A 19,765-nucleotide genomic window follows, 5' to 3' on the forward strand; every position below is an offset into this window, starting at 1 on the left:
CAATTTATTATTATTCATCTTACCGTGGTAACTAAACCATTACTGAACAATAACGTAAGTTGGAAAGTTATCCGACAAAAAAATTCCAGCTAATTAGCAACAATACAGCTATCTGGCTAGTGTTACAATATATGTTTGCTAGGGGACATTATTCAGTGAGGGACCGGGAGAGTTTTGAGTGTTACACACCTGGAGTTAGTACTCGTACATGTACGTGACTGCATGGAGATTTCACAACACTGTTTGTCTTTATTATGAGCATCAACAAAGGCTTATTGAAATATGGTGGCAGCGACACAAATCCAGACTGGGAGGATAGCAACAACAGAGGAAAACGAGAGTTGAGTAAAAGGCTAACTAAAGCTAAAATGCAAGGAAGACAGGAACGGTCTGCACTACGGGCGAGTAAACATAGAGAATGCACTCAACCCTCCGGGCAAAATTGATTTCGATGACGGTAACTTATCACACACTTGGAAAAGATGGAAGGAGGAATTCTGCTTGTACATGGATCTTACTATGTCAGACAAAGATGATGGATATAAAGTGAAACTGCTGTATTATATGATTGGAGAAAAAGGAAGAGAAATATGTGCAACGTTAGGAGTTGGGAGTAATGCTGAAAATATGTTTGTGGATGAAGTATTGGCGGCACTGGATGAATTTTGTGACCCCAAGGAAAATGAAACAATAGAAAGATAGAACTTCTTCACAAAAAGTCAGGGCCAAGAAGAGAGTCTGTACAAATATTTAACGGAACTGAGAACCTTAGCAGCAACATGCAACTTTGGCAACATTGCAGACTCTTTGATCAGGGATATGATTGTGTGTGGAACATGGGATTCCCAGCTGAGTGAACGACTTCTTAGAGAGACTGATCTTACTTTAGACAAATGTATGCAACTTTGTAGGGCATCAGAGCTTTCCAGACAGAGAGTCAAAGTCATAGAGGCGCAGAGTTCATTGACTGTGCATGCACTTTCACACAAAGAGAGACAGAAAGAAAAAAAGGAATCAGCAGAAGAGGGGCACACCATTCAGTGTAATTTCTGTGGGCTAAGACATGAAAGAAAAAAGGAAAAATGCCCTGCATATGGCCAAAAATGCAAGAAATGTGGAAAACATAACCATTTTGCTACTGTATGCAAAACATCAGGGACTGGCAAGAAAACACGGATGTTTGCGGTAGAAAAATGCAACAGAGGACCCAGACAGCGGAGAAGATGTGCAATAGTCAAACAACAGACACAAAAGGACCAATCTATGCCAACATGCAGGTGAAAAAGGAGAGGGTCAGATTTCAGGTAGACTGTGGTGCAACATGTAATGTTATCCCAAAGAAGTACGTTAAAGGTGTGCGCCTGGAGCCATGCAGTAAAGTGTTGGTCATGTATAACAATACTAAAATGAAGCCCTTTGGACAATGCACACAGACAGTGTTTAATCCACGTAACAAAAGGTCATACAGGATTGAGTTTGTGGTTGTCAGGGAAGAGCTGCAAGTGAAGAAATGCAGTTAATAACATAAAAGCTGCAAGCAGCGATGGACAGGCCCTCGCGCCTCTGCGTGCATCAGGGTTACTGGCGGACGCCGCTCCTTGCGACCGTGCATTTGCGTGGCACTCAGACACTGCAAATCGTCACCAATGAAAAGGGAACTCCCTGCTGATTTCAACGATACCTCAGACAAGACTCTACGTTCATTAGCTGTGAAAAGAGGCGTGGCTGAATTGTAGGGGGCGGGTCAAACCATCACCAATTAAAAAGGAACTCTCTTCTGAGTTCAATGATACCTCACACAAGACTCTACCTTAGATGGGTCAGCATTTATGAAAGGGGCGTGGCTTAAACATAGGGGGCGGGCCAAACCATCACCAATGAAGAAGGAAGTCTCTGCTGAGTTCAATGATACCTCACACAAGGGTCTAACTTAAACGGTTCAAATGTTATGAAAGGGGGCGTGGCCTGAGTAAGTATAGGGGGTTAAAGTATAGGGGGCGGCTCAGTATCACATGTCGACCACACATTATAAGTTTCATGTAAATCGGATGATGTTTGTCATATATGTCGCATTTCCTGTTGCCAGTGGGGGGCGCTATGACCAAAAGTAAATATTGGCCTGTAGATGTCCTCAGACCTGGACTCTTGTAAATCGTGAGAAATTTCGGGCAGATACGACAACGTACACTCAAGTTCCAACAATTTCTTTGTTCATCGCTAAACACTCAAAATGTCCGCCACGCCCACACCGTTTGACGAAAAGTTTTTCTTTTAATAACTTTTCATCTTTAAGGTGTTGAGATGGTACAGACCAAATTTGAAGTCCGCTGGATGAAATCTCTAGGAGGAGTTTGTTAAACTCTTGGCTTTTAGGCCTACTTCCTGTTGCCACTAAAGGGCGCTATGACTTTAAGTAAATATCAGCGTTTATTTGTCCTCAGGGTTGGACTCTTATGAATCCTGAAAAGTTTTGAGCCAATTGGACAATGTACACGTCAAGTTACACCCACTTCCTGTTTTGATGGCGAAAATACGTAAATTTTCACCAGACTTGATGCGACCGCCAATTTTGGTGAGTTTTTGAATATGTTAAGTCCCTCAAAAAGCCAATTAATTTGGTGTAATAATAATAATTTCTTCAGTTTCAATAGGGCCTTCGGCGCTGTCGGCGCTCGGGCCCTAATTAAAGCTGCAAGCAGCGATGGACGGGTTCTCGCTCCTCTGCGCGCGTCGGGGTTACCGGCGTTTGCCGCTCCTTGCGACCGTGCATTTGCGCGGCACTCAGACACTGCAAATTGTCAAAACGTAAATGCAAAACGGGCCCCTCGCTTCTAGTAGTCGGGGGTACTGGCAGACGCAACATCACATGTACACCACACATTCTAAGTTTCATGTAAATCGGAATAACTTTTGCCAAGATACAACCGCTCATGTTTTAACAGTCACCTACAGGAAGCTGTTCCTCCATAACTTGCGCATTGTTTTAGCTATCAAAATTCTTTTGATAACTTTTAGTCAAGAGGGTCCACCGAGTTTATATCCCAGTTTTCGTGCAGATTGGACGCACGGCCCAGGAGGAGTTAAACAAAGTATGTTTCCCATATATCGCGATGTGGCTAATTAATAAAAAAAATTCTAACAGCGCCATCTAATGGCCGATTGACTCTAAATTTGGCATGGAATGCGGAACAACTGTGTCATGTTTGGTGTCAATCGGAATAAATCTTGGTAAGATACGCAACTTCCTGTTTCGACAGCCCCCTACAGGAAGTTGGTCCACTATAACTTGCGCATTGTGTTAGCTATCAAAATTCCACCGAGTATACCTGCACATTTTTGTGCAGATGGGACTCACGCTCTACAAGGAGCTAAAAAAAGTATGTTTCGCTCAAAGCGAATTTGCTAATTAAAAAAAATGAAAACAGCGCCATCTAAAGGCCGATTGACGCTATATTTGGCACAAAGCCTCAATGGCACATGAGGAACAACTGTCTTAAGTTTTGTGTCCATCGGAATAGCCATGTGCAAGATACAACCGCTCCTGTTTCAACACCCACCTACAGGAAGTTGGTCCTCTGTAACTTGCACATTGTTTTAGCTATTAAAATTCTTTTGATAAAGTTTTGTCATGAGGGTCCTCCGAGTCTATATGCCAGTTTTCATGCCGATCGGACTCACGCCCCAGGAGTAGTTAGACAGAGTAGTTTTCCCATATATCAATATTTTGCTGATTAATTGAAAAAAATTAAAACAGCGCCATCTAATGGCTGATTGACGCCAAGTTTGGCATATATGCTAAACTGGCCATGACAAACAACCGTGTCAAGTTTCGGGGCAATCGGAATAATTGTTAACGCAAGATAACGCAACTTGCGAACGAAAGTTGCTGTAACTTGCGCATTTTTTCAACTATCAAAATTCTCTGGATAACTTTTCGTCAGGAGGGCCAACAGATACTACCTGCAAAGATTCAAGAAGATTGAAATCACGGCCTAGGACGAGTTTGAAAGAATGTAAAACACATGAAAAATGCATAATTAAAAATGGCCACCTTCCGGTTGGGAAATATGTCCGCAATGATTAGAGCAATATGGGTATTAAATCTGGTGACGATTGAAGCAACTATGTCCAAGTTAAGGCCTTCCAGGCATTAGGGGGCGCTATGGAGCTCACTTACAGGTTTGGGCAAAATCCCTGTACAGTATCGCAAAGCTCCCAGGTGTTTATGTGGGCGCCAATTTTTGTTGAGTTTTCGTATATATTGAGGCCGTCAAAAATGTGCCGAAGTGCTAAAACCAATTAGGGGGCGCTATAGAGCAACCATACCACTCCCAAGCCTAAATGTGAATTCAGATGAAAGAGTTTATTATTGTGCACATGGCTGCAAAATCTTGAGTTTTCGTGCATCCTAAAGTCCTCAAACAAGTGTTCGTAAAATGAAGATTTTTACACAAAAACCAATATTTCGGAAATTATAGAATTTTGTAATTTTTTCTAAAAATAGTACCATGGACTTGAAGATGAGACCTATGTTCCCTCAAAAGTTGGTATAATAACTACTATAACTATAAGCACGTTAGGGGGCGCTATGGAGCCCCCTGGCAACGCCCGAGCTCAATCACTACAGAACTTTTCAATTTCAATTCCAATAGGGCCTTCGCCGCTGTCGGCGCTCGGGCCCTAAATACATCCCCACAACATTATGGCTGTGGAAAAAGCAGGAACTTGGACAGAGGAGCAGATTAAAGAGGAATAATCTGACATGTTCCAAGGAGATGGGCTTTTTGAAGGAAAGTTGAAGCTCGAAGTGGATCCAACTGTAAAGTCAATAAAACTACCGAAAAGGAGAGTACCAGTTGCTCTGTACAAGCCACTCAAAGAGGAGCTAGCAAGCCTACAGACAAATCTCCTAACCTCAGAGGGGCTTAAGGTGGACCCAGGAAAGGTGACTGCCATCCAAGACATGCCCTGGCCCATGTGACTGCCATCCAAGACATGCCCTGGCCTATAGATGCAAAAGGGGCATGTTTAATTATTTGGCCAAATTCTGTGAACATCTTTCTTAAATCAAGTACCTTGGGGTCTTGTTCGCGAGTGAGGGGACAATGGAGCGGGAGATTGGTCGGAGAATCGGCACAGCAGGTGCGGTATTACATTCAATTTATCGCACCGTTGTGACGAAAAGAGAGCTGAGCCAGAAAGCAAAGCTCTCAATCTGGCTGGGTCATGACCGAAAGAACAAGACCAGGGTACAAGCGGCCGAAATGGGTTTCCTCAGGAGGGTAGCTGCCGTCTCCCTTAGAGATAGGGTGAGAAGCTCAGTTATCCGTGAGGAGCTCGGAGTAGAGCCGCTGCTCCTTTGCGTCGAAAGGAGCCAGTTGAGGTGGTTCGGGCATCTGGTAAGGATGCCCCCTGGGCGCCTCCCTAGGGAGGTGTTCCAGGCACGTCCAGCTGGGAGGAGGCCTCGGGGGAGACCCAGGACTAGGTGGAGGGATTATATCTCTAACCTGGCCTGGGAACGCCTCGGGATCCCCCAGTCGGAGCTGGTTAATGTGGCCCGGGAAAGGGAAGTTTGGGGTCCCCTGCTGGAGCTGCTACCCCCGCGACCCGACCCCGGATAAGCGGATGAAGATGGATGGATGGATGGATCTTTCTTAAATCTGTGAAGTGTTGACCCACAAGGATGTGATATGGGAGTGGGAAGAGCAACATGAACAGTCTTTCAAGAAGATCAAAAATGTGATGTCCCAGGCTCCTGTACTCAAATACAACAACTCAGCAGACATGTTAACATTGCAGTGTGATGCATCAGAGAGCGGGCTTGGTGCAGCCCTAATGCAAAATGGGCAGCCGGTTGCATATGCCAGTAGGGCCCTGACAGAGCCCGAAAAAGGATATGGACAGATCGTGAAGGAGCTGTTGGCTGTTCTATATGGAATGGAGAGGTTTCATCAATTCACATATGGCCGGCCTGTGGAAGTACAGTCAGACCACAAACCTCTTGAGAGCATTATGAGAAAACCACTGCTCAATGCTCCAAAAAGGCTACAGCGTATGCTGATGAGACTACAAGGATTTAAAATCAAACTCCGATACTGCCCTGGAAAACACTTGCTACTGGCTGACACGCTGAGCAGAGCCTATCTCAAAGGGCAAGAGGACAGGGGCCCAGTTGAGACAGAAGTTGAGTCAATCAACATGGTGCAGTACCTGCCAGAATCCAGCGAGAGACTACAGGCCATCCAAAGGACCACAGAATTAGATGCAGAATTGCAAGTACTGAAGAGGGTTATTCAGCAGGTGTGGCCTGAGATAAAAGAACATATCCCCATGGAAGTGACAAGATATTTTCATCATAGAGATGAACCGAACATGCAGAATGGAGTCATTTTTAGAGGGGAGCAAGTGGTGGTGCCTGCAGGGAACTGACCCGTCTTTTAGTAACAAAGACTTTCAAAACCCATTCTTGACCCGTGCCCAGTTCACAAAGCTATTCTCTGTAAAATGCAGGGTCGCTTCAAAGACCCAACTGAAACACAATGAGATCCGAGTGTTCTGCTGGGCAGAGCTAACCCAAACTGTCAGCAGGGCACAAGTCTAAATGCATTTACCTCATTATTTGACACTATGGTATCGTCTAACATGACTATACAACATTATAACAACATTTATAGGTTAGAAAATCAAAAAAGCATAATAGGTCCTCTTTAAGATGAAAACATGGACAACACCCTAAAACAAGTTTACGGCTATTTTAATGTACACAGGGCCATGGTTGGCATTGCTAAGCCTCTGTCATGATTGACAGGTTGTGTGTAGCCACGCCCTAAAGCATCCCCTGCTTTTTTGTCAATTTAAAAAAATGGGACCATCATTTCCGAAATGAACATCATGCTGTATTGAAGAAAACTTAAAACTAGCGATTGAGGCAATAAACTCATTAAGAAATTCTTTATTGAGGTAATAAATCAAGAAGAAGTAACATACTTATCAGCATTTACTCTATAGGGATTAATTCTCCAAAAAGACTTGTTTTTAGTAATTTGAGGAAATGTATGATGTCTTTTTAGTACAGCACATGGTCCAGTGGTTAATGGGTGTAAACGTTTCAAGTTATCTAAACAAAAATTATCAGTTGGCAGGACAAGTAATTGTAAGTTTTGTAACATAGAGGTTCAATTAAAAAGTAAACAGTATCACTTTTTAAACTGAACTAAAAAGTTGACATAACTAGCTTTGCAGTTGAGTAAAGTCAAAATGCAGCTGTTGCCCTAATTATCAAGTTTTCTCAACGTATTAATTTTGTACATGATGATGATGGCAATGATGAATGAATTCTACATACTGACCTCAAAGCCTGTAATGGCTATCTGGTGCATGGAGTCGTTGACAGACTTGATGATGTCCAGCATGGTGGTTAAAGCCTCCTCCAACTCAGCTGTCCCCTCCCCCTTACTGCATTTTAACATCTCCTGGGAGACGTGAAGGAGGAAGGGAGTTAAAAAAGATTGAATAAGGCAGGATACAAGGAAGAACGGTCCAAATGTATTTTTATTTTTTAAATTGTCCACTATGGCATAATATTTGTGCCTCAGAGTAGGCAATTGTATATTTTGAGAAATATATTTTGAAAGCACATACATTACATTTTGACGAGAAATTATACACAGGTTTAAGCAAGCTAAAATCTATTGTGCTCAATAAATATATTTGCATATTTGCTATTATCCATATTAACGTGCAATAATACTCATGCCCTCTCACAAACTCTTGCTCGGTGCGCTGGCAGACCGCTGCTGCACTCCCGTCATGTCTCCCTCTCTCTCAACCTCTGCACTCTGTGTGCGCTCAACTCTGCTCGCACACGCTCGCTCAACTTGCCACAGCGTTACAAATGTACCACAAAATCAACAAATCGGAGAATTAAAGAAGGTAAATTCTGATTGGCTGGTCGTCAATTACTTTTATGTCAGAATTACTTTGTAGATCGCTAGTAGCAGGAAACAAAAATCTACGGACGAACAGCAAGCCCCAAGGAACAGCGCCAGGCTTTGAAGCATCCATGGGTTTAGCGGACAATGGTGGAATTGCAACGTCTGGCAACCCTCTGGCCCAGAAAGACTTTATATGGCGAAAGACATGTCTATATATCAGTGAAATTTTTTTTTTAACGTACCAGTCCAAACTGGTAATAGACTTTAATAGTCCTTATTTAAATCTTTATGTTTGTAACATGCACTAATAGCAGAATCCAGAGTTATTTAACTAGGCATAATGAACGAGTATAATGAATGCAAGCTGACTCACGGGCCCCTGGCTGAGCTGCCCTGCACTGCAAGCTCATATCACGGTTCTCCTTAGTTCCTGTAGCTGTAATAATGGATATAATGGCTGTAATTCATAATTTGTATTATCTTATAATACATCGGCGGCCTGTATGCTGTAAAGCTTGTAGCGATGTAAAGCGATGTAACGTTCTTAACATCCCAAACTGCTGCCGGCTATCAGCTAGGAGCTAACGTTAGTGGTAGCTAATAGCACGACATAATTGTTAGTTGTAATAAACACGTTTATTCAGTTCAAACTTTTATTCGGTACACAGCTAGCTAGGACTCACGTGTCCACCATCTTCAACACACGAACAGATACACACACCGCACAACCTGCACACACCGGGAAGCACCTTGTGCCGTAGTGAACAGTGTAAAGTAGGGTGACCAGACGTCCCGGTTTGACTGGGACAGTCCCGATTTGACCAGGACAGTCCCGATTTTCAGCTGCGTGTCCCAAGTCTAAAATGTCCCGGTTTACACCAACCACTATGAAATTGTCCCGGTTGTCAGCGATTACATAGCCAACGTGGTCTTATTATAGCCTGCTCATTAACTAAACCCATGTAGAAAGACTAATAAAGCGTCCAGCATATGATTTTAACAATGTGTGTGTGTGTGTGTGTGTGTGTGTGTGTGTGTGTGTGTGTGTGTCAGTCAATTGTAGCAGTCTGCGTCTGCATAATCTGTGCAGCCAGCGTTACAATGTATATTTGTAAACATTGTTACAATGCCTCTTCTTACCTGTTGTTTTAACCATAGACAGTGAAAGGGTTTTAACCGGGCACAAATGCTCCCGTTGAGCGGATCTTTTCGCTCATAAACAACACATGGACTGATGAGAGGAACCGCATAACCATTCCCACGTTAAAGGCGCTACTCATCACACGGGCCAATTTAGCTGACACCTGTATGCAATTTCACAGTAGGCTTTCAGCCAACAAATTGATTCTTGAGCAAATTCACTCCTCTAACAAATACTGTATATGGAATGAATGTTTCCAATAGGGAAGCTATCTGCTCTATCAAATGAGATTACATTTGTGTGTGTGTGTGTGTGTGTGTGTGTGTGTGTGTGTGTGTTGTTGGTTAGAATAACACTGATAACACTTTACGGTATGTGTTTCAGCTGATATATTCATCATAAATCGTAATCATAATTTCAATTATTGTTATTTTGATTAGTTTAGCTGCTCCACAATCTTTCAGAGTACCTCCTGGCAACAGCATAAGTACACCTGGTTGGGGAATCACTGCTGTAGGTAGTTCTAGCGAGCTAATTGGAGATAAACAGCCAATCACAATTTACCTTCTCTGATTGGTTAATTTTGTGGCACAATTTTGCGGCAAGTTTAGCGAGTGTGTGAGGCCAGAGTTAAGCACGCACAGAGTGCAGAGGTTGAGAGAGAGAGGGAGACATGACCAGAGTGCTCAGCGCACTGAGCAAGAGTTCATGTGAGGGCACATGAGTATTACTGCATGTTAATATGGATAGTAGCAAAAATGCTGAATGTTTTATTGAGCATGGAATAGATTTTTGTTTTTGTTTGCTTGTCTTTGAAATGTAATGTATGTGCTTGCAATATATATTTTTCTGTGCTAAAAATATATAATTGCTATAAAATAAATATAACGGCATAGTCCACCAGCCTAATGACTAGTGAATGTTCACATTTGACCAAATTTCTTTGGCTGGTGAGTAAATCTACCAACCACTATTTTACTAGCATTTGGCTGGTTGATGGTGCTAATTTTGTACCCTGCAAGGAAGAAAAAAAAAAGAATAAACACAAAAATACCAAAGAAAAAAAAAGAACAGACTGCTGTTTCCATTGGGGACAGTGAGGTCATAATCCTCGTGCCACAACCCTAGCCTAGCGAGTGTCATCTCTATCGCCACATGAGCGCTGACAGTGAAAGTCCAGTACTAATTTTAGTGTTGTTTGCACTAATGACTGTTTCCACATTGCATTGCTTTACTTAGATTTTTAGTTTTGTAACTGCTTCATTTGGAATTTGGATCATAGTGATGTGATAAATGAAGGATTAGATGGCTATTTATAACAAAATGTATGTCCAGTAGTTGTTCTACATAGCCGGAATTCTGGAATAATACTGGCCATATTGTTCGTCAAACAAAAAAAGCCCAGCATAAACCTTGAGTGTTTTGTTGTGTGTGTATGTCTCTCTGTCCGTCCGTCGGTCTCACTTTAGACACAGCTGAGAAGTCAAGACAGCCAAAATCACCAAATACCTTTTATGTTGAAATCTGTTTTATTATGTGGCCTTCTTGTATTTGATTACTTACGCGGGAGTTGCAGCTCGCGGAATAAATAAAGGGAGACGCTGAAATGATTGCTCCAGCAGGCGTGCCGGTGCAGCCGTTCCGCTCCTAATCGCAGATAGTATGAACTGACAGATTGGATAACATGGGCGTCGAAGTTAAAATAGCTCAGCTTCAGCGTCCTGTGTGTTTTTACCTAGTAGTTACCTTGAGCATGAGTTGGTATTTGGTGATCCTCTGGACAGGCTTTAGCAGGTAGGCATCCAGAGACAGTTTGTGGTCCAGTTTCTTCTGGCATTCCTGTTATGACAGACAACATTTTCCATCAGCAGAGACCCACCATCAGAGGAGGCAAAACAGGGAAATGCATTCCCTCCCCCCCCAAAAAAAACAAAAAGGTGGCCCCTGAGTGTCACGGAAAATGTTTATGTTACATTAAAACACACCTGTCCTATTAGGTTATGTCGCAAAATGTAGATGTTTCTGTTAGATTTAAATTCTACCATTTAGGTTATACAGTGTTATCTTAGTGTATGGAACAACTGACCAAAGACTTAAGTTTAACATCATAAACAGCACCATAAGAGAGAGAGAGAGAGTGTGTGTGTGTGTGTGTGTGTGTGTGTGTGTGTGTGTGTGTGTGTGTGTGTGTGTGTGTGTGTGTGTGTGTGCGTGCGTGTGTGTGTGTTACCTGAAAAAAGAGGCTGTCTCCACACTGTCTCCAGAGGACTTCAGAGCGGGGTTTATTCTGACAGTACTTCTCATACACCTGAAGCTCTTCTTTCTGACAAAACAAAGACATGTCTGAGTAAAGAGAGTGCCTTAAAGGGGTGATAGAATGCAAAACTGAGTTTACCTTGTCATAGTTGAATTACGACAGTTCGGTGGGTAAAAAGGACATACAGAGAACCTCAAAGTCCCATTGACACCTCTTTCCTATGCAAATCTCACAATTTGAAACTGCTGCTGAAAGCGGGCGAATCTCAACAAAGCTAAAAGTTGACGTCAACTCCTCAACTCCTACCTTATTTGGCTCTACCTTCTATCTTTGTAACGCCCTAAAATTTACATAGGTCACTGACTGATCTGGGATCAGTTTGTCTTGTGAATCTAGGTCACGCAGATCTCAGAACTTTTATACATTGTTCGTCTGCTATTTCATCACTAAATTCACTTTTGAGACTTTTTTATGTGAGAAATCAACTATGTAGAAGTCAAATATGTGCCGTTTTACAAAAATGTATGGCTAATTGCAAATTTTGTCTGACTGTGTGTCAGAGTTCAGCGGCCGGTGCTGCCTGTATTGCTGCCTCGCTGCCCGGCCTGTCCTCCTTCACAGACCCCAGCCCGCTGTGAGCTTGATGGAGCTCCGTCATGGCCGGCAGCCCGCGGCTCTCCCTCCCCTCTTCCTGCTAAATGGCCGGTGTGTGTGAGTGAGAGCGCGCTCAGTGAGCTTGTTACACCCGCAATCTCTTACCACAGGTTCCAGTGTCCGCGAGTCTCATTGATAGAGCCCGCAGTGAGCTGGATGGAGCTCTTTCAATGAGAGCTAGCATCCTCCTAACGAGACCTCTGAAATTCACAAAAATGCCTTAAAATGAAATCGGACAAAAGTGTTAGCTTTGTAAGACCTTAGGCTGTTGAACGAAGCGTTCAGTTGAAAATCCAAAAACAGCTATTGAAAATCCAAAAACAGCTATATTGCTGCATAGAATGTATAAATCCAAAAACAGCTAAAAATATATTAATCTGCGTGAGTGCTTGAAAACGTATTAATCTGTTTTACATTTATATTAATGCATATGATAAGTGTGTTCCAGCAAGTGCAGTACATTTTTTCAAGTGATAAGACATGACACCCAGTGTGTGTAGAGAGGTGCGAGAGGAAATGGCCGAGCACAAACTGTTGACTCATTGCTGCACATCCTGTATGTATGTAAATGCCTGAGAGAGAAGGGAGATGGATTGTGTAGAACAAAAAAAAGTTAAACCTGCATTACTGCTTTAGAAATGTAATCATGCTGAAAATGATGCTGCTAGTGTTACTATAATTTTTGCTTAGAAACATATTTAGAAATGTATGTGTGGATTGCTTTGTGACTGCCTGACAGAGTGTGAGGCCGCAGGCGAAAAGGTCGTGCAGAGGTCATGAGTGGAGCGCCAGTTCCTGTCCTTCTGTACTGACTATAATAATATATATATATAATATAATATATAATAATTCTGACTATAAGTAGTCACATGAAAAAGTCCTCCCTGCACATGTCTCTTAACCTGTGTCTGCATTAAATGATATTACCCTATAAGGCCATGTGAAGTGGTAAGACAACCCATGCAAAGCAAGGGGGAGTGCACTGACCAAAGGATGTATAAAAAGAGAAGCAAGACTTTGCAAGTCAAAGCACCCTCTTTTTTTGGGGCAGGCCCAGACTCCTCGTGCTCACAGCACAGAGGGTCAAGGGCCTCCAATCGGGAGGGAACACTCGTCGAGCCTATCCGGTACGGAGTATGGCACTTAGGGACAGAATAGGGTACCTCGTGCCTTCGGGCAGTGGGACTTCTAAGATTTATTAAACCTCTCAGCACTTGGAGGGAAACTCATAGAATCAGATTGGTTTTGAGTGTAGTGCATTTTATTTTTAGTTAGTTCTAGCCTGATTTTAGTTAGTTAGTTATCTTTGCTTTTCTTTATAAAATAAATAAAAATACCTGAGCTTGTGTTGGGCTAGGAAACTTATCAATGTATGTATAAATAGAGGTAACTTGCTGACAGGCACGAGTTGGTTGATCTTTTTTGGGGCATTTTTACCAAAAGGACATCCGTATCTTAGCATTCATTTCACTCTGTTACGGACATTTTTGTTCATTTTCTTTCTGTTTAGCTTTTTGCCTTTTTTAACTTTCTGCTTTAATTAAAATAAAAATACCTGAGTTCAAGTTTGGACTAGGGAACAAAACCCGCATATTCGTTTTGTGCCTTTTTGGAAGACTTTTATTTTTTCCTCTTTTTATTCAACCCTGCCAAGCGGTAGGGGAACACCCTACAGGAGGCAGTTTTTGACTCCTCTTTAACCGCTGGGTGAGTTGCAACCCAGTGGGGACCGATTTTGACAGCAAGCCTCCTCTCAACTCATCGGAGACCGCATTTTTCAGCGGATTTGAGCTTTTGGTGATTCCGCGAAGAGCAGCTTTAAACTGAGTATTACTGAAAATCATATGGTTATGAAGATTCCCTCGGGCAGTACTTTTTTTATATAGGAGGTTAAAACGCCCGTGATCAAGGGGACATCTAGGGTGTTAATCAAAGTCTCTTGCCTCGCCTTCGGGTTCCCTGACCCAGGCGAGGGCCCTTTAATACAGGCATGTGTGTCTCTTTAAAAAATAAAAAGACAGGGAAGTATCTGAAATAACTCCTTTTATATAGGCCAAAACATCCGCTCCGCTGACGGTGACTTGTGTTAACTGTACGGCAGAAGAGGGCATAGTAGAACGAGGGTTATCGAGGGGAAGATATAAGAGGAGTTAGCTTTTAAAATAAAAGTGATACGAAGTCTCGATAACTGCCACATCGTTCATCATGGCGCCCATACGTGGGGCAGTGTGTTAAGAACTGTAACGCAAAGTTAAAGAAGATAACTAGAAGAGGCAAAACAGGTTAACCACTTCTCAGAGGTCCGAACCTAATTACAAAAGAGTTAGCAGGTTCAAAACAAAACGCTTTAGAGCTAGAGATTGAAGTAGCGTGCCGTGCAACTGTACTTAAAGGCCATAGGTATAGGAGCTACAACCCCTAGGAACGGCAGGCACACCGTAACCTTCTATGTACCGGCTAAAATAGAAGGATCGCGGGTTAAGACCTGCCAATTACGAAAGGGTTAGGTGAAGTTGTCGAAAAAAGACAAAAACAACGCGAATAAGTCAATTAGTAATAAAGTAGGACCCAATCAGACGGCAGGGGAATTATATAGAAACGGGAAACCCGCACGAAGAAAGTACCAAAGTACACCCCCCCTAGCATGGCATCTGCAGATGCTGGCACCGTATCTGTATTTGAGGACACAGATCTTGAGGACGAAGAGAGGCAAAGAGCTCGTAGTTCTAGATTAAACCCAGCCTTAGGGCTGTCATATAGTATGATAAGGCTAGGGAACGGATCGATAAAATACTTCCATGGAGATATCGGGAAGTGTGAACCATTCCCCGCGCAAATGAGATTGACCTCGTGGTTTAATCCATCTAACAGGTCGCTGGACCACGGAGGAGGGTCCCCAAAACGAAGGTTCCCCAAATCATGTGACTGGGGACCCACTGCTCCCTTGCCTGACGGAACAATAGTTCAACAAAAAATGTGGAAGACAGTGGAAGCTATGGGGAAATTATCCACTGTTGCTACAGTGGAAGTAATAGCCCTGACAGGTTAGCATCTATGTTCTATGATGAGGAAGACAAGAAGTACCTGTACAGAACATTACAGTAGGGAGCGTTAGCAGCCAAATATCCGTGCAGGGTGATTACCCTGTTCGGTGATGGGATTTTCAAGTACTCACACCAAGATAGTGTGCAGGCCCTAGCTAAGATGCTACAGAAACACAGGAGCTGTGAATGGGTGATCTGTTGCATGGAAACGGTCATGGGGGAAATAGAGAGAGCTCTGGGATGCCCAGAGCACCTCTACCCGGACCCGTTTCTGCGACCGGATCGGAACGTTCACACGCCCCGTGAAGATGTAGTGGTACAAATTCCAATTAAAATTGGAGGATATGGTATACCCGGGTACCTAGAAGAGGGACCAGGAGACACTTCTCTAGGAGCTCAGGGTAGACAGCAGGCAGTACAAAGCAACCCAACTACTCCTGGAAATGCGTTAGGCTCCTCAAGGGGCTCCTTCGCTCCAGAGAACAGAGGAAGTGCAATACCTGCAGACCCGGATAGTGCGAATCCTTAAGGAGACGGCCCCGATGGATAGTGGCACGTTCGTACACACCTCAGAATGCCTCAAGACATATATGAGGAAGCCTCTACTGCCAGATTATGAGCAGGAGATAGTGGATCAGATTGGAGTAGGATATATTGAAGAAATCCGCTCCTTACCACCGTGTAAATAAGGGAACTACCAAAGGATAGAAAGCTTAAGCACTGACGAGAGTGATGGATACCGTGCGGTGTATAGAGCAACAGATAGGGAAACATTCATCAGGGCAATACACCCCTTGGTTAACTCGGCAGAGGCAGGAGAAATGGTGACAATAAATCTGAGAGGGAGAGACCGGGAAGATCCTCCTGAAGTCCTCCTCACTTGGATAAAAGATATACTTCCTCTGTTCGGGGGAGAAAAATTCTACATTCTCCTGCCTGCTGACCGAGAGGGAGATGCACTAGTGACAGCAGATGATGAGGATGAAAATGATGAGGGTGCTGAGTCAGAGGGAGATGTAGAGGATCACAGGGAGGATGGAAACCAGGTTGACGAGGGGGGAGAATTAGAAAGGGATGGCTGGGGCGATGAAAGGAACTCGTCCCAAGTCCTTCCTCCAATTACTGAGTTCAGGAAAGCCCCCCCACCAGTCAACTTTGGGAATCAGCTCCCACGCTCGCTTCAGTGCATTCCAACCCCACGCTGGGTAGGAGGAAATGATCAGGCAGACGAACTCGATGAGCATATCTATCAGGAAGCAATTTGGAGATTCAACCCCCTCTACTCACTAAATGATACACCAACAATCCCTAGTCAGAGAACAGGAAGCACAGCCCTGCCTGGGTCCCCATTGCCTAGGCCATCGAGCCCCTCGCCAATACTACCGGGGCTCACTAGGGTGCTGAGCACGCTAAACGTACGTCACAGGGGAAACTCCCCTGTGACGAGCAATGGATCCTCTCCGCCCATAGGAGCTCGTAGGAAACACAAAGTGAAAACAAACAGGCCTGTAATAGAGACTGATGAGGAGGATAATGTTCCCCCATCATGCACCCCGACCAGGGGAAGAAGCAAAAGTCGCAGTAGGGAAAGAAAACCACCTAGGCAGGAGGCAGAAGACCCAGGGCTCCTATAGTCGCTCCTCAGCCAAGGAGCATCCTAAGTCCTACAGGGGACCGACCCAAGGGACTCCAGACAATGGTTCCCCCAGGTCGGCACCTGATATGAAGGGTAACCATTTGTGATCCACCAATACCAAAAAAGACCTCTAGAGGCAGGCTGGGAAAAATCACCAGACCAATGCCAGATACCAAGTACAGACCAGACAAGTACCTGTGCAGTGAGCCCACCTACCGGACTGAGAACGATTGGTATAACCCTAGACTCTTTGAGGAGGGGGAATATCACTCAGACTGGGAGGAAGAGCCTATCTGAGAGGAAGCGGTCTGGTACCCAGTATCACTGGGAGAAAGGAGGAGTATAGATCAGGCACCCAAGGGAAAATGTCGTATCTCAGACAGGGATATGACTTTTACAGAGAAGGCTGTATAAGGAGAGACAGATCTATAGAAAGACAGTTTGCAGACCAGAACCCGCGGGGTAGGTCAGCGAGAGATTCGGGGGGCGATGGAGGAGACGATCCAGATTCGGACCCCTACCGGGGATCGAGTGGATGGGAGCCTCCTAGACCACCTCGAGGTAGAGATAACAGAAGGAACAGGGACCTCAGGACGAAGATCCTGAGGAGATTGATACCTTCTTGCAGCAGCAAGCACTCAGAACGGCAGAAAAGTGGCCCTCCATCCGATCCTCTGGATCAGGAAGGGGGAGCGCCAAGAGCCAATGGGACACGCTCTTGGTAGGAGGGTTAGAGCCAGAGCAGGAAGATGTCACCTTCCCAATGGGGCAGGTTAGCTTGCTGGATATTGTACCAGCAAGGAAATCAGGACAGAGTGATACAGAATATTTACAACAAGTCAGGAAGAGTGGGTTCACAATGGAACAGATGGACACCCCTCAGATGACTCTTGTGCTCAGGAAGAACGGAGTTCACGTCCCGAACGGGTGCAGAACTAGTGAGGCACATGGTCTCAACCCCGTAGAGGAAGAGGTAGAGTCACTCAGTCAGTCTGTGCAAAAAGGGGAAATGACTCTGAGTGTTGCAATGCGATCTCTTAGAGGAGTACCTGGTAATAGCACATACTTTGAGGAAAAGTAAGTGCTAAGTGCTTAAGTTAAGAAAAGAGTTAACCTCTGTACAGGATGGGCCTTCTGGTTAACAGAGCAGAAAACGCAAAACCTAATCATGTATGATCGCAAGACCCTCATGACAAAAACAAAAAAAACAGAGAAACCCGCGAACCAGGCCCACCCAAAGGCCAAGGCGCAGAACCCGCAGGCGCCACCACCCGGGCAGTCCAATGCTCAGAGCAGCAACAGCAAAAGTGCTCCTGTAACAGAGAATGGTGCGCCGAATGCACCCAAAAAGACCTACAAAAAAAAACCTCCGGGGGCACCGAAGAGGCCCGGAGTGACAAATAAAGTGTACAAAACTCTGACTCCGGAGCAAAAGGCTCAGCTAATTCAGGACAGGAAGGACTGGGACGCAAAGTGGAGCAGCCAACCATCTTAGAACTTCTAAACCAAGTAGCCTTTAAGGAGCAGGGTGAGTTAAAGGCTAAATGGAAAGGAGAAGTATATACAGTTGATACCGGAGCAATGTCCACCAGTAGAGTAGTATCACCCACCGGAGACCAGACCTCTGTGGTCATGGCAGATGGGATGACCTATGAAACTAGGAAACTATGATGGCTCAAGGGTACTCATGGGCCCTATGAACCTCATGGGATTGCAAGACTTAGAGAAGGCAGAGAAGGTCAGGTGGTTGAAGGAGATAAATAACGAACAACAAATGGAGAGAATACTCAGTGAGACTGAGATAACAGACAAAATCAGGCTAGAAGAGATCCGCAGGAAAGGAAAATACTCTGAGTTCAAAAACGATTGTGGATTAGTGGATATGGAACCCTATCAGATCAAAGGAGGGTCACCAGGGAAAGTGAAGCAATACCCTGTGAAACTTGATGGTGCTAAGGAAATTCCGGTAACTATTGATGAACTGGTAAAACAGGGAGTTCTAGTGATAGAGCCAGAACCTCCATGTCTCACACCCATCCAGGCAGTAGACAAGACGGATGGGGGATTTAGATTTGTACACAACCTTAAAGAATGAAATGATCGGACTCAAAAAGACCAAAGAACGATGTTGAATCCCCAGAAGATCATCAGGGAGGCCACTAAGGCAAAATTGTATACCACTATTGACCTAGCCAATGGGTTCTGGTCTATACCCATATCTGACAGATGCAGTATGAAAACATGCTTTCAGCTAAACAAAACAGCGTACCTGTACGTATTTTGTAACAGTCCTAATGTTTTCCAAGAGACAGTGGAAAAGGTTCTAGAAGGGCTGAAAGTTTATCTATATATTGATGATGTCCTCATTGCTACTGAGACAGAAGAAGAACATTTGAGTTTGCTGGAAGAAGTTATCAACCAGTTAAAAACCGCTGGATTCAAGTTCGGGATGAAAAAATGTGAGATAGGTAGATCAAAAGGTGAAGTACCTTGGCTTCATGATAAGCACTGAAGGGAGGGATATTTCAGACAACTACCTGGATGATCTCAAAATACCCAAGACAGTACTAGAAACAGAACAAGTGCTGGGAAAGTTGGAATATGTGGCAGCACATATACCACACTATGCAGGAAGGGCAAAGGAGTGCCACGAGTTAAAGAAGGGCTTTAGAACCAGAGATGAGGAAAAAAGACGCATGCAAACGCATGACAGACCTCTCACCGAGGAGGAGCAAGCTAAAGTACAGAGACTCATAGAGTATTGCAAAGAAAAGCAGGAAACTCTAAAACATGTGACACCCAATGTCACCCAATCAGAGTCCTTGTATCTGTGGACGACCTCGGGGGAAACGTGAAAGTGGTACAGGGCAAGGAAACCTGTCTCAACCTTTCTGCCTCCTGGAGGCCCACAGAGAAAAGATTATTGAATGATGAAAGGGAGCTATGCGTACTGTATAGGTTCTACCCATACCTTCGAACGTATGGGGACAATACTGGTATGAAGGTGTCCTTTGAGTTAGGAGCAACCCAGACCCTGACCAAAGCAAAGCTAGATGGATCAAAAGCCTTAAAAGGAAGATGGGATGCATGGGGAATCAT

At 44.1% G+C, this 19,765-nt stretch overlaps 1 protein-coding gene across 1 annotated transcript in view; it reads right to left on the bottom strand.

Moving 5' to 3' along the window:
• mcf2l2 (MCF.2 cell line derived transforming sequence-like 2) overlaps positions 1-19,765 on the bottom strand; it is a 272,628-nt gene that overhangs the window by 98,415 nt on the left and 154,448 nt on the right. The window contains exons 19-21 of the mRNA XM_078259471.1: positions 11,306-11,398; positions 10,822-10,914; positions 7,350-7,472 (exon numbers count right to left, since the gene is read on the bottom strand). Coding sequence (XP_078115597.1) covers positions 7,350-7,472; positions 10,822-10,914; positions 11,306-11,398 — 309 coding nt within the window. The remainder of the gene's footprint in view (positions 1-7,349; positions 7,473-10,821; positions 10,915-11,305; positions 11,399-19,765) is intronic.

Source organism: Sander vitreus, chromosome 9 (genome assembly GCF_031162955.1).
Source record: "Sander vitreus isolate 19-12246 chromosome 9, sanVit1, whole genome shotgun sequence".
NCBI lineage: Eukaryota > Metazoa > Chordata > Actinopteri > Perciformes > Percidae > Sander > Sander vitreus.